General features: G+C 34.8%; 1 protein-coding gene across 1 annotated transcript in view; it reads right to left on the reverse strand.

Annotated features, from left to right (window-relative positions):
• Nucleotides 1-16343, reverse strand: part of LOC143913204 (netrin receptor UNC5B-like) — a 119550-nt gene that overhangs the window by 50478 nt on the left and 52729 nt on the right. The window contains exons 5-8 of the mRNA XM_077432868.1: nt 15398-15603; nt 15234-15312; nt 12039-12212; nt 11595-11780 (exon numbers count right to left, since the gene is read on the reverse strand). Of these exons, the coding sequence (XP_077288994.1) occupies nt 11595-11780; nt 12039-12212; nt 15234-15312; nt 15398-15603 (645 nt within the window). The remainder of the gene's footprint in view (nt 1-11594; nt 11781-12038; nt 12213-15233; nt 15313-15397; nt 15604-16343) is intronic.

The following is a 16343-nucleotide window of genomic DNA, read 5'->3' on the forward strand; positions in this document are numbered from 1 at the left end:
AGATTTGTGCATAATTTTTACAAATTATACACACAATAAATACAGAAGATTTGTGACAACAGGAAAGATGATTTTTTGCCAATTTTTGAGGAACCGTTTCAACAACGATCAGATAAAATTGGCAAACTGATAAAAAGCGATCGATTTGGAGTCACAAATACCCCCAAATCTAACCAGCAGTATGGTGAATCGAACTCACTGATCACTTGGTGCTAAAACATACTGCTGCTTGAAACATTTTAATTTAATATAAACTAATATTTCAGTATGTATGTGAATTTTATACAATTTCTCTTAACTTTGTAGAATCCCGTTTTTCTGCCACACGCAACACGGCTTGAATTAAAACAATTACCATAACACAAAATGAGCATTATGCGCTAAACACTTTTGTCGCCAAGCTGTCACTCATATGTTTCGTTTAAAATTATCACACAAGTCGTTACGAGGGGTGGCTGAAAAAAATGTGTATAAGTAAATGTGTGCATTTCCCACCCCCAAGGGTGGCATTATAAGAGAAACTTTTTAATAGAAAATAAGTGGGTGTAAGCGGGGGGGGGGGGGTACACATAAAAAGTTTTTGATAAAAATAAACAGCGATTCCTCAATGGGACTCTACGTCTACTTTTCCACTTTGCGGTGTGTTTTTCTAACCACCCCTTCTCTCTTCGCCACCCCCTTCATCCCCCGTCTGCATTTCCTATTGCCGCTTGTATTTGAATTTCAAATTACTCCTCACGCCGCGCCGACTGGCCACGGAATGTTTTTATTACGAGTCTGATTTTCCTTTTTTTTTCATTTTCATTACGTCCATTTCCTCGGAACGGGCAGCGATCGAATGTTTACGACTTTTCTTCTCCTCTTTATCTTTTTTTTGCTCGTCTCCGCCATCCCGTTATTGTGTTCGCTTATTTATTTCGTTCGACGGCTGGAAACTGTCTGTCTGGACCTTGCCGACTAGAATTGAAGTCCTGGCTGTCTGCATTCGTGCATGGAAACAATTTGCCGAGACATTCTCATCAGGATATCTTATACCGTACGCTTCCATTCGGATTCGAAAAATTAATGAAGAACCTGTGAAGCTTCCATTAATTAAAAACTGTACGGGAATTTTATGATAACTCGTACTACTTATTTATTTATTTATTTTTTAAACAGACCATTGTGGCATAACAGGAATTCCTAAAGCGCCACAATGGTCAAAAAATATAACACAAAAAAGAAAAAAAACAAAATAACAATTAAACATAAACATAATACATCCATACATACATAAAAAATAGCATTTAATAATAACAGATAAAGTAAAAATATCAAATATATTATATACTATTATTATATTATATATTATCAATACTTATATATTGTAACGTAGGAACCGCCACGGTGGTTATGTCAAACGGCGCACAGTTTGACATAATTGGTTTCGAGGATTATCTCCAGGCTTAAGTGCAAGTCGGCTAACAATGAGAGACCCCCGAATGCACTTAGCGGCGGTAACGGCACTTGGTCGCTTTCCCGTGGAGTTCTCAGAACTGACCGCGCGATAGCGTGGGACTGAGAGCTTTGGACCGTGGAATTGAATATCCGGGTACGTGCCTAAACAATAGGGAAGTAACCGGACGTTGAACATGCAGTGAGCGACCTGCCCCTTATAAGCAGGTACTTGGGCAATATCAAGGCATTCTGAACGGAGTACGGGCAGTGCGTGGATCTCCTGAATCACCAATAAATGATGTGAAGCAGTTTTTTAGCTTTTCTTTGGATCCTCCACCCACCCCTACGCAACAATATAATGAATTTTCATACAAAAAGCTTACAATTTAAATTTTTTATAACAAATACTTTCTGTATGAAAAACTTCTGAATTTAAAGTAAAAATATACAATATAGTAGAATTAATTTGGTATTGAAAGCTTATTTTATTATATAAAGATTAAAGTCTATTATACAACTGAATTTCATAAATAGCCGTTATAACTGTTCAAATTACGCACTACATTGTGTGACGAGAACGTTGGTCGAAAAGCCAGCTGTCATCACGTCGATTTGCTGATTCTGATGAAATTTTAATGATAACATTGTCTAGTATCATGTCGGAGATATTTAATTACTTTAATGACAGCTAACATCCGTATATCGGTAAAATATCAAAGCAATCGGAAGAATGGAAGTGGTTCAAAATCAGCTCACAAATTGTGCGATCTAAACATCTATAAACCTGTAATAACTACAGCTATTTCGGTGACACAACTGCAGATAAGAAGTTTTGAAGGGATGCAGTTTTCAAATAATCACTGATATTTCGAGAGAATAGTCACATTTGTTAAAAAATGTTTACACTGCTGATAATCTGATTTGGCTTCCAATTACATATTGATTCACTAATAATAAAAAAAATACCGAATTTTCAATGATATATACGTGAAATTGTTGTATAATGTAAATCAGACTGACAAATTTAAGTGCTAGTTAATAAATAATAGTCAAAAAACATTAGTAATGAGTACTTATACATTGAGCTGGAGCGAAAAACGCGAATTATGGATTTTCACCGATGGACCTGTGTCGTTGTCTTTTAAATATAAAAACCGTTGAAAGTTTTCTAGAGTAGGTACATATATGTATACATATATGTACCTACCTACCTACCTAAAAAAAAATATATATATATATGTATGTACAAACCTTCAAACTGAATACAAAAAATTCCGAAAAAAATTAAGAAATATAAGAGGGCTAAAATCATGGCATATATTGAGACAAATGAGGTCATTTTGGCCTCCTTATATTTCAGAAATTTCGTTACTGTTTTGAATATTTTTTGTGTTCTAATTAAAGGTGTATATCCAAGGAAGCTCTCGACGTTTTTTATCTTCAAAATAATGATGAGAACTAGAAAAAAATTAAGATTTTCTGATAATAAGGCTTTCCCTATATATGTATAAGCCCATAGTCAGCGCTTCAATTGTAAATAGGTTTTTGAGCTATTTTTCCTATTATACTGAACATTGACATTAGAATAATATAATACTATGATTACTAACCAAATTAAATTAAATTGTAAAATAGAAAATGATCAGTAGATCAGTAGCTATTAAAATATATATATATATATATAAGATGTATTGTGAACATAATTTAGTAATAATAAAAAGCATTTAAAAAATTAAATAGCCAGCGCTTTGTTTTGGGACTTTCGAGTGAAACGGTGACTTTGAATTCTCGTTTATTAGTCAAAACATGTAATATTCGATTGAGCGTTTATTTCTTTGAAACCTACCCTTAAAAACCTACTTTTTCGAAATTTTAGTAGATGTAAATCGATTTGTTGAAGGCATAGGACTTTTATTTGGCGTTTTCTTGATATCAAAAAGGTTTTCCACTAGGTTCAATTTGATTTAAGACTTTTAGATATTTGGTAGAAATTTTGTACACAAATTTGTATGTATGTATATAAATGTTATGTGAGAAAAATTTTAATGCAACTTTGATTCGATTCAAAACAAATCAAAATTTCATTCGATCCGTTCAAAGTTATTCGAAACGGCAAAGCGGTGAATTTTTAGCACAAATTAAAGTCAAACATGTTACTTAGTATCAGATGGAGTCGTTCCGGGGAGTTTGCCGCAACTCAGAGCGCGATAATTCTCAGTGTGAAAATTTTTAACCATAAAATCAAATCGAAATCGCTATTACGTACCGGAAAAAGCTCTCCAACAAGTCGGAAAGTGGAAAGCTCCCGCGAAAGCTTTTGCTTGTAGCCGGGCCACCTGAGTTGTCTGGCCATGATTGCAAGTGGGGCGTCGTCATAAATTATTCTTTTATTTCCCGGTGATTTCTAACCAGATGGGAGGAAGGGGAGTGCAAAGTATCTACAACAGGTCTTGGGAAAAGCGTCCAGTGTTCGCAAAAGGCACGACCTATGAAAGATGCATGGCAAAAAGTGCCCGATAAAGTACACCGTGTTTGCCGGGAATAATTTATATGCAACGTGTCCCGTGAAATTTTCGATTTTTTTTTTGGGTTTTCCTCTCTCTCAACCTTACTTTTTATGGGTAGCTTGTCGATCGATGGGCTGTACGTGCTTCCTATTATGCAGAATGCAACGAGGCTACTTTTACAGTGCAATAAAAACGAGGCAATGCAATATCGGCAAATGCGCCATGTAAACATGCCTTTTGATTGCTGTCGTAACTATGTTAGCAGCGATTGTGCCAACAATAGTTACATTTAATTTATTACTTTCTTTTTCAATTTGTTTTATAGGCTTACGTTTAAGGACTGCATCTATGTTTTCACACAAAAGAAAAATTACATATTTAGTCGCAAAAACATTGACAAATTTTTCTCCTACCTAATTAAAATCTTCAGATTGCAATAAGATGTTAGTCAACATATTTTGGTTAAAAACTTTGTTTTATATGTATTATTGTTTTGTTTAATAACATTTTTTATTATTATATATTTTGTAAATTGGGTGGAAAGACGTAATGGGTTTGTCTGTTTGGTCTTCTTGGTATGATCAAATATATAATTTCGAAAGTGACTTTGTATGTATGTAAGGTTTGGGTGGTAGAATCTGTGATCTGTAAACACTCAATTTACAAGTTGTTCTTAATTTTTAATTTGCAACTTTAAACATTGCAAATTAACCCCCCTCACCGTAGTGAGATACCCAATTTTTACGTTTTTCGTAATAACTATGTAGTTTTCAAAGCTATACACCCTATATATCTTGTATTCGTAGAATGAACTATAAGATATTTATTTTAATAGATTTTGTATGATTGAGAAAAGGGGTACATCTTAAAAAATACGTTTCTACGTTCAAAAGTATGTTTTAAAGGCGGCAGCGATAGGTCATGTTTTTGACTGCTAGCTTGTATATTCTTGTTGATCGATGAATCAATGCTAGAGAAAGAGACAGCTATATTTTCGTAAGCTATTGTTTTCATCGCTTTTGACGCGTGGCTATTGAGTCATGCAGTCGCTTGTTGGCCTTACCTATGTGCGTTTGCACGTTATTTTTTAATACAAAAATAGTCAAAAACATGCTATAGGACTAAAAATTTATTATGTTGATGTATAAAATGATTAATAAGATATATATTGAACCCATTTGTATTGAGAAAAGCTGTATTTTGATTAAAAAATACTGGGTCTTACTCGACCCCAGTTAGGGACACTTGTTCGATCTCGACACTCCGTCATTCAAAGGTTAACGCATCCCTTCTTACAATCATTTTATTTATGCGTTAATTTGTAGGAGTCAATGTTTAAAATTATAAATTTCAAATTAAGAACGACTTGTGATTTTAGTGGGAAATATAAAAACATTTTATGTGATTTATTAAAATTTAATTGATCGAGTAAGTTGGTTAAGGATTAACGATCTTGACAAGCGCATACAAATGAGTACAATTCATCAATTCCCAGTTTGTAGATTTCATACGCAATTATTCGATGTATAAAAATGATAGAAATAAAATAAAATATCACCGATACGAGTGTGAATAATTAACGAGACTATTTTCGGAAATATTTTTCGAATATTAAGCGCACACGAGCTTAAAAGCACGCTCGTTAATCATGTCCGGCTAATGAAGCAACACCCATCGAAAGGTATGCGTGAAGTTCAGAATTCCGGAATTTTTTCCGGATAATTATGCACACGTGTACGACAATTATCGCATTGAAAGAGGGACTACTAATTGCCGAACACACTACGAAAATTTATATGCTAAAATTCCGACTGCATATGTACCTATGTACATAAGCACACACGTTCGAATTTTCCCCATATTTGTGGAGTTTTCTGCCTTTTTTAATTCCTCGCGTATTCCTACGAACCGATATGCTAATAATTCGACGATATGCATCGATGCACTCATACATAGTGGAAATTTTAATATAGCACACGGAACTTGTGCATACTAAACGATCGTGCATCTGCATATTCAGACGAATCCATTGCGGTTCAATGTATGTACAGTCCGTTCGAAAAGATACGCAACCCTACGCGGTTCGGTAAATGACTGTATTTGGACTGTATATGAATTTGCTTTCTTTCAACATGTGATTAATTATTACTTTATCTATGTACGTAGTAACAATAGATGAAGTTTTGTGATGATATGAAAATTCGAACTCTGTGTATGCGTATTTTGAACACGGTTAGTCCAATCGAATTGAAACTTACTATCAGTTACTAAAATTATTTACTAATTAAACAGTTACTAATTGATACGACGTTAATTTTTTTCAAATTTTTAAGTTGACCGGAAATGGTACCTCCCCTTATAGGTATCCTCTTTTTTTTTAAGTTTTTGAATTCAATTATCTCCCAAACCGCTAACTGAATCGAACTGAATTTTTTTTACATGTAATAGAAATTATAAATTTTATAACCTAATATAACCTAACTTTTACTCTAGAGAATCGACGTTTTTTATGTTTTTCTCGGAAACCTTTCAGTGTATTGAACTGATATGTATTTCATACCTAGAAGTTTAAGCATAATACCAAGTTATGTATAAAATTTGGTAAGCATCCGTCAACCGAAAGTGGCAGCTTACTCTTGTTCGATTTTTCTTCCACTATTTTATTCGACCTCTTAAACATGTGTGCTCTTCACGAAAAAAATCTAGTAAAATGTTTGTATCATATGTGATGAAAATAAAAAATATCACTAAATTTAACAAACCAGAAGTGGGAATTTTTCCTCTTAGAAAAGTCAAAAATGTGACCACGATTTATTCCACACCCCCCAACGTATCAACTTTTCGGTGTATTGAACTGAGATTTCATACCTAAAAGTTTAAGCTTAATACCAAGTTACATATAAAATTTAGTGAGCCCCCGTTAACCGGAAGTGGCAGTTTACTTTTCTTTGATTTTTTTATTTTTCGAACACGATTCTGATTAATTCGTACGCATTAAGGCCGCGCACGTCCTTACAATTCGATTGATTTATTCATTGTCATGTACGCCACTGCACCGGACTCGATTTCCTGAAATCACACCGTGCAGATTTGCATGTACATTTCAAATATTAAAACCGTGACTAGATCGGTTGGTGCAAAACAGGAGTGCAACGGATTGGAGTTCTGATTTAACACTGTTTGTAATCGGATTAAACGTGCACTCCCAGATTCGTATAATGTGTTCGATCGATGTCCATAATTTATCAGGTAAACACAGATTATAGTATCGACAATCAAAGTATTTACATAACTACATACATATTATTTTATTTTTAGCATCTTTCTAGCGTTTCGCCAAACAATATATGAAAAAAGAGGCTTATCTTAGAGTCTGATCGTGTGTGGATTTTTTGGCATTTCACAGATTACAATGCTCGACACGAAAAATGGTTCAGAGATGAGATATGACTTTTCTTATAGATCTATGCCCAGTAAACGAGAATATCGTAAAAAAATGTTGATTGGCTCGAGATTCGGAGATACTTCTATATCTTGGTGTTGTTCGGTCGATGTCTTAAAATATGTCAATTTCCTGTTAAAAATGAATATTGAAATCTATAGTCGGGTATTTTATCTTTCATTTGTAGTACTTTTCAGCTTTCAAATCTCCCTAAGTATTCGTGCAGTTCAAATCAAAAGTCAAAAGTACGTATTTTCACTTGGGATTTTTTCTTACTGTTAATACTATTTTATATTGAGTTTTTTCTATTGAAACATGTTTATTCTGACCACACTATTTTTTTTTTCGTTTAAAATGGTTAATTGGAAGTGTGCTGAACTTTAAATCACTAAAATTACAAGCTAAAAGCTCGTACTATTATTTACTCGTATTTACACGAATCTGAATTGAATTAATAGGGATAATACATTAAATTGTCTTTATATGAGAATTAAATAAAATTTCACTTAGAAAAATCATATTTCGACTTTTCTTGTAGATTAATAATAAAAGTCGTCATTTGTCGAACAGTGGTATTATTATCATATATCATATATTTTTAGTTTAGTTATAAAATTTAGCAACTGTCAGATATTTCTTTAAACAATAATGATAAATAAATCGGTTGTACTTTTGTATAAGTCTAAATGAAAAGTTGATTTTTAAATTGCGCCACATTTGAATTTTTGTATATAAATATAGTTTGTATTTTTTATACATCCATAAAATAGTGATTTAAAATAATTTGTTAATCATATACTTCTTCTTTTGATTGAATAAAAATTTTGAATTCTATATTTCGGGAAAATTCATGTTTCAATCTCAATGGTATACATATTTATATTTTGATTTAATATGAAATATTTAATATATGTACCTAGTGGATAATATGGAACTATATTTAATAATTTATTTAAAGCAGAAGTATTTTTTGGCATTATATATACATATATACATATATAGAATGAAGAGAGACTAACATATCAGCCGTTATACATATTTGAAAGTGGTCGTTATATAATATTTGAAAGTGGTCGTTATATAATATTTGAAGTCAAATTTTCAGTTCTAAAAAGACTCTTTCTGTTTGACTTAATACACAAATTGTTGTGACTTCAATATGTTCAGAATCTTGGAAAATCAGAATAAACGTATTACAGGCCACCAAGTATTTTCTTTAAATATTTTTAAACGCAAAACATTATATTTAATGTTTTGCCAAATATTTCTCGATCTGACGAAAAGTGGACTTTTGCAACTTTCAAATATAAGGGCTCATATTATAACCAGAATTTACGGTAAAAATAGGCTATTAGAAAGAAGCTTTAATAACTCAAAATTTCATATTATTTGAGTGATAATATATTATATGTACATATATCAGAAATGAAAGATAAGATTAAATCATATGCCATCAAAAAAATGTGATCCAACAATTGAAATGTCGTGGCATTTTTGATGGGTCACACTTTTTTATAAAAAATATATAGTAATCAAATATGCATTACTCAAATATAGCTTATACATATTGATATCGATTTCCGAAGTTCATTTTGACCAATTTAGCACACGTTGTATTACACAAACAGTCAATTTTGACGGACGATAAGGTATGTATGTACAACCACTCGAATAGCATCGAATTAAGTCTTCGATGTACATAATTCGAAGCTGTCGCGTCGAAATTGCATCGGATCGGTGAAAATGCTTTTGTAAATTGGCTGTAATTTGGTCTGTGTCCGTCCAAAGCCCCTTCGGACACCCTGTAGATGACACTTTAATGACAGCAATAAACCATCCGGCAGTTTCACCGTTTTTCATCGTTCACACTTCAAGTTTTATAATAAACACCTACCGATGTCAGCATAATACTCGTTTATATGTAGATAGACTTAACGATCTTAACGATCTTATTTTATTTTTAAACTGTACATTTATATTTTTAAATCATATAATATATTTTTTAATTCACACAAATTTTATTAAACTTCTTTTATAAAGTGCGCATTTAAATGGTACCCCATTCGAATCGTCAAAATCAATCATAAAAATATATGTTAATACGTATGTATAACCTTTCAGTATGAAAGAAACAAATATCTTCCAGTATTTAAATATTAAAATTGTATTTAAGCTTGTGTGTATGTATAATACGTGTGAGCAAATACGACGCGAGTTATTTTAACTTCCTCGTTCGTTCTCCATTATGGCGAAATGTAATTGAAAGTCGCGGTGGGCGCAAACATTCTCGAATGTAAAATAAAAGGACTTCTTCTCCAGCGAAGGCTTATCCTGTGTGTCAATTTTCAGGAACGCTAAGACAATATTTTGGTTTTTAAACACGACTCCAACACCCGCAGGGAAGAAGAGAGAGAGAGACTCGAAATATTGACTAGCCAGCACTTAAGCAGCAGGCCCACAGTTCTCGCGTTTCTCTGCGAATGTAAATACGGGTCCGTTGGGGGGATGCTATGCGGGTGGCCGGGTGGAGGATGGTACAGGGGAGGTCGTAAGCCGATTTCCCGTATTTATTCAAGTAAATTAGGTTGTTCCACTGTGCTAATAATCCCGTTTTCCGCGGCGCTAATTCCCGCAAGTAACGCCGAAAGCCGACGCACAAGTCGACTCGAGTATCTGAATTTCTATAATTCTTTTCTTATTATAATGCTGTTTAATTGTTTTATGATTGTGATAAAATTCTTCAAGGTTGTGTGAATTTATATATATTATATACTATTTGTTTTACCCGGCTTCGCTCGGTATTTGTAATATAAACCGCTTAAATATGGCCAATCTATAATAATAGTGTTGCGTAGGGGTGGGTGGAGGATCCAAGTAAAAGGCCAACAGTCGTATCGCAGCATTTATTGATGATTCAGGAGATACACGAATTGCCAGTGTTCAGTCCAGAATGACCTGATATCGCCTACGTACCGCCTTATAAAGGGTAGATCTCTCAGGGCGCCTAATCTGTTTACCTGTTGTATAGTCACGTATTTGGATATGTATTTCCACGACATTGGGTCTTCCCGTACCGATTCTGAGAAATAACTAATAACGGTCATTGTTTAGCCTAAATGCACTTAGAGTCCAGATATAATCTTTGGAAGTAAGTGCATGCATTTAGTTAATCCGATAACAGATATCCGTTGGTTTACGTGCAATTCGCTCAATCCGCGGCGTACGTAACAATAGTAATATGTATTTGAATATTCATTTGCTCGATTAAATTTATTCGAATATTCATTTGTTCGATGACGTCATGGATTAACGAACCAATATTACATATTTACTTACATACTTACAAAGTCTCTTTCGAAATTATTATTAGATGTGCCTACTAGATATATGATTTAATTTTACAAAAAAATAATAGGTTTACAAAAAATGAATTATTTGTTCAAAAATCTTTCACTGAACATTTCAGAATTGATTGCCTATTTAATTTTTTGAAATCATGGTTATTAATAATGAGTTATTTATACATATATGAAGGTTTCATTTTTAAATGACTCATCTCTCGACGATCTGTGGGAGAACGGATGCACGAACGTCAATTTGTGCGAGCCAGTTATTGCAATACCGGTATTCCATTTCACCGGTATCGGTAAATACCAGTAATTTATAAAATTTACCGAAAATTGTCGGAAACTATTTTATCACGAATTAAGTACATATACATGCATATTACATTAAAATCGATGCAAATGGCGTATTGCGGATTTTTTGTCTGGAATTTGTTTATTTTCTTTTAGATATTTTTAAACATATAAAAATGTTTAAAAATATCTAAATAAAAATGGGCCATGCTTTGCACATATTCATGAAGTGCCCAGCACGCCCTGCCCCAAAATGACCATCTGGAGTGTTTTCGGTAATATTGTATCCTAGTATTGATCCTTGCTTGACAGTGATCGATAACGGCGTATCCCATATTTGAAGAAGTGTTGGAGACCACCCACAGCGGGGAGCCATGCACACGACGTGCCGTTCTTCCCTGTGTGATTCGTCTTTCACTCCGATCTTGGAAACACCTCTACACGTCTACGCTACATTGGTGTCAGACAAGTGAAGCCTTAGCCCGTTTACTCAAGTGGGTCACTTCAAATGGGTCAGTTAGTTGCCGATGCCTGGTATAGGCTATATATGTAGGTTTATAAAGTACATACCTTCTTGATCTCTCAAAGGTTCGTCGAGGCAGAGTCCTCCAGAACAGGATATTATTTGCAAAGGCCGACCAGGACACGACAGTTCGCCATTATTTCCAATTCCTAGACATTGTCGTCTCCTAACCTGGCGACAATCTCTACCGCAACGAGACCATTCGGACCAGGTACCCCAACGTCCTACACCACCTGGAAATTAAACACAAAATAAAGCATTTACTTATAAAACACACACCTTTTATATGCACAGCAACTCTTCCGAATACAATATGAACGGTAAATATTCATATCAGCTTACCCTGTAGTGATTCTGTCTTATCGTACGACCCCATGTCGTACGGATACCCGTCTGCCGGTGACAGCGTGTAAAGTATACATAAACGCACACAATTTTTTGTATAAATAAAATGACAGGTGGGGAAAAAATACGGTTTCATAAGAGTTTACCGTTGTGACAGGGCTGGCAGTCTTGGGTCCTTTGAATTGCTGGACCGGTACAGGGCTGTCCACCGTTGATTGGCGTGGGGCTGTTGCAGGACCTGGTCCTTCTTTGACCGCGGGCCGGTTGTCCTGGACACCTGCATTCGGACCATTGTGACCACAGAGACCAGCCTCCATTTTCTAAACAAAATGAATAGGCAATACTTAACAATTTACAACTGAAAATAAACTTCGACTGTAACATTTAGATATATTATACTACATAGGTGAACCCAGCATGCGGTGCAATGCCACAATAACGCATATAATTCCCGTTCTTGTTCCCGTTCCCATTCTTGTTCCCATTTCCATTTGTCGGAAAAATGCAGGTGGCCAAAAATTTTTAAATTATTCAATTGTTTATTTTACCCTAGCAACGCAGGTGACGACGCGAAAACATTTGAAATTATTGCATTGCAATGCCACTCATTCCAGGTTTTCCCGTTTCCTTTGCCGTTTTTGGTGTATTTTTTTACGGAAACCATCGCGGGCATACACACAATAACTTCTGTAAGTTTCATCGCAATCGGTTGAATGGTATAGAAATGCATACGTGACAGACAGACAAACATTGATTTTTACATACCTCCTTTGCATTTCACATGGCTTTCGTGTTATTATATATGTACTAGCTGAACCCGGCATGCGTTGCAGTGCCATAATAACGCATTCCCGTTCCCGTTCTCGTTCCCATTCCCGTTCCCGTTCCGGTTCTGATTTGCCGGAAAAACGCAGGCAGCGAACACATTTAAATTATTACTTTGGAATGACACTCATTCCCATTTTTACAAAACCTCCTTTACGTTTCACATTAAGACGACTTTTTTATATCTCTTATCTCTAATGCGATCGTTTTCATACTTTGCCATATTGCTCATTTTGGTCATCAATATACGTTGTACAACAATATTTATTTTTGGCCAAATATGTCAAATCTGACATTTCACGGCTAAAAGTATATCTCTTCACGGAGTTTTATCTGCGAGATAAGTATTCAATAAGAAGTTATGTTGTATCTAATTGTTAATACGATTTACAATAAGCTTACATACAATTAGTTTTTTACAATAAGCTTACATACATACATCACATACAATTATTTTTAGTTATCAGCTGATTTAATTTATCTGATGATTGAAAAGTTCATTTCTGTAAATACATAAACTCATTTATGGACAATCACTCATTGATAATCTATTCTTAAAGCAAATCATTAAAGCAATCTTAGTATTAATAAACTAATCTAAACTGTAAGGTTCCCGGCATAAATGAGTATACATATGTATTTCCCGCAGCAAATGGATCCTCAGCCATTACGATGGTGCAAAAATATCGTGTAAGACGCGTTTGAAATCTGCCCGGCGAGATAGTCGTTGACGTTTATCCACCATTTATTTAGCCTATTCTCATTTTTCACCATGTCAGATTTCAATTGTTTAAACGCCTATAACTTTTTCTTTTTTCACTCTATATTTTTTCCGTTTCCATTCGCGTTTTTGGGCGATTTTTTTCACAGTAATCTTTCCGGGCATGCATACAACAAATCCTGAAAGTTTCATTATAATTGGTTTAGTGGTTTAGGAGCCTATTCGAGACACACACACAGACATTCATTTATATATACATATATACTAACTGAATCCAACGCATGCAATTCCCATTCCCTTTCCCGTTCTCGTTCCTGTTCCCTTTCCTGTTCCCTTTCCCGTTCTCCTTCCCGTTCCCTTTCCCGTTCCCGTTCCCATTTTTCGGAACAACGCAGGCAGCGAACACCCTGGTCGCGACGCGAAAACATTTGAAATTATAGCGAATGACACTCATTCCTGTTTTTTTTCACAGTAATCTTCCCGGACATGCATTCAACAAATCCCGAAAGTTCCATCGTAATCACTTCAGTGGCTTAGGAGCTTATTCGAGACACACACACAGACATTCATTTATATATAGATATACATACATAGATATAGATATATAGAGTCATACAAAAACATGATTTATTTTATTTAACATGACGAATACTGGGTCAATTACTTTACATGAACATATGCATATGTAGAACAGTGTATTGAAATGTATCACAAGCACAACTAACCCCGTTATTAGTCCGACGCGTTCAACTGCTTTTTAAGCTTGGTTGGATTGCAGTGATCGTTTTTTATTATTAAAAATGCACTTAATTGGGTTCGTGTCAAGGTATAAAAGGCGTTTCGCCACGTGCAAATTATTATCGGTTGTTAAAAGTGGCAAAGGGGCGGCACCAGAACGACAGCCGAAGACAGGTGAATTAATGCGCGACGAGATGGAAGTAACGAGAGCACTCCGAGATGCACGGCGCTGGCGTATTAATCAAATGCATTTTACCTGCCCGTTTCCTGTGTTCATATAGATACATACATATATGCCATCACTTGTGGGAGAGTTTGCGGGAATTTGCTAAATTTGCAATGTCGAAATACGCGCTCAACCATAGATCTTCGAGGTGTGAAACATAAAGCTTCCATGTATTATATATTGTACATATATGAACGTAGAAATTATGTAGTCTGCAACGCAATGTATAATATACTTTGCAAAATACAAACGTTCATAGATCATGACTAATTTTTTCGGGTTTTAATATATGCTAAATAAGTGATCAATATCATTTAAAGTCACTGACCAATCAATTGGTACGATAATGTGCATACTTTAACCAAAAACTTCCCATGTCAACGAGTTGAAAACAAATCAAAAAGATCGACCGATCGATCGATATCAGTATTTTGCCATAACAAGCATATCGAATCACCATTATAATATAAACATTTTATAAATCATTATATCATGTATGAGTGAAGTAAAAAATGAGAGTTAATGAGAACCTATAATGCAAATTTTATAAGATATAGTGTGAAAAATAAAAAGTTATAGGCGTTTAAGCAATTAAAATCTGACAAAGCGAGAGGGTGGCAGAGAGGCAGATAAATACGGCAACTTACCATTAGACTTTAGATTATTTTTCACCATCGTACTGGTGGATTTGATTTGAATATATATATTGACCAAACCGCGTAAGATGGCAAAGTTTCAAAACGATCGGAAGAATGTAGGATATCAAATCCAAATTTTGTCCGACGAACGAGCGAAGGCAAACATAGAAGAGGCTTGTAAAAATAAACGTACCATAAACCGTTAGAAGAGCCGGCTCTGAAATCCTTTTCCCAGCGACATTTTCAGCGATGCAAGAATAATTGGCCATGTCCTGAAAACAAAAATAATTAGCCATAATCATCGAGTCAAAGTTTCGGACAAGTTTAATAGGATTTAGTCTAGACTGGATGTAATACCTGTAGGGTAGCCTGAGAAACTAGCAAGTGGCCCTCAGCTGATACCAGGACGTTGGAACTCGATCCTGAGGCCAAGGTTGCTCCATTCTTAAGCCAGGATAACTGAGATGGTGGTGCACCATGAGGTCCTATGCATCTTATGGCTGTTTGTCCATACATTTCCACGCTGATTGAAATCGGAGCCGAAACAAATTGCTTCCTGATATCTGTGAAAAAAAAAACAATGGTAAATATACCTTGCAAGCATTTCTTCAAAAATGGATTCTATTTCAGGTGAGTAATATATAAAGTCATATTGATCATACATATGAGATGAAAGGTTTGATTGGAGAAGTTGACATAGTGGAGCAAAGTGTGTAATGGTAATGAGATAGGACGAAAGGTGGATAAATTCCAAGTGCTCGAATAAATCTGAATAGAGTGTAAAATTGATGGACGAAGTAAGAAAAGTGGTAGTAGATGGTGATGATTACTCAGGGCTGTAGAGTCGTTGCTTTTTGGCAGGAGACAAAGCCAGAGTCGTTAGAAATCGAGCGATTCCGAATATATCATTTTAAATACATACATTTATTTATTTATACAGGTATGCACCAATTTTTATTTTACACGACATCTATGGCCAAGAATCGAAAGTATTATAAACATCGATTAACAATCATAGAGATATGTTTATATATATGGATAAATTTTTACAGCATTTTTAAATATCAACAAAAGCTCGGGATGCTGTATAATCAAATTCTGTGAGAAATAGAACAGGATTATGGAACGTTGTATGTATACTTGGCATAACGAGGAAAGACAGGAAACGCAATACGTGGATGAGGAGTATGACAAGGGTAGTGGATATAGTGGATAGAGTGAAGAGATTGAAATGGCAATGGGTGGGCCACGTGGCTAAAAGAATGAACGAAAGGTGGACAAAGAAGTGCTAAAGAATGGTACC

This window comes from Arctopsyche grandis, chromosome 1 (genome assembly GCF_051622035.1).
Source record: "Arctopsyche grandis isolate Sample6627 chromosome 1, ASM5162203v2, whole genome shotgun sequence".
In the NCBI taxonomy this organism is placed as follows: domain Eukaryota; kingdom Metazoa; phylum Arthropoda; class Insecta; order Trichoptera; family Hydropsychidae; genus Arctopsyche; species Arctopsyche grandis.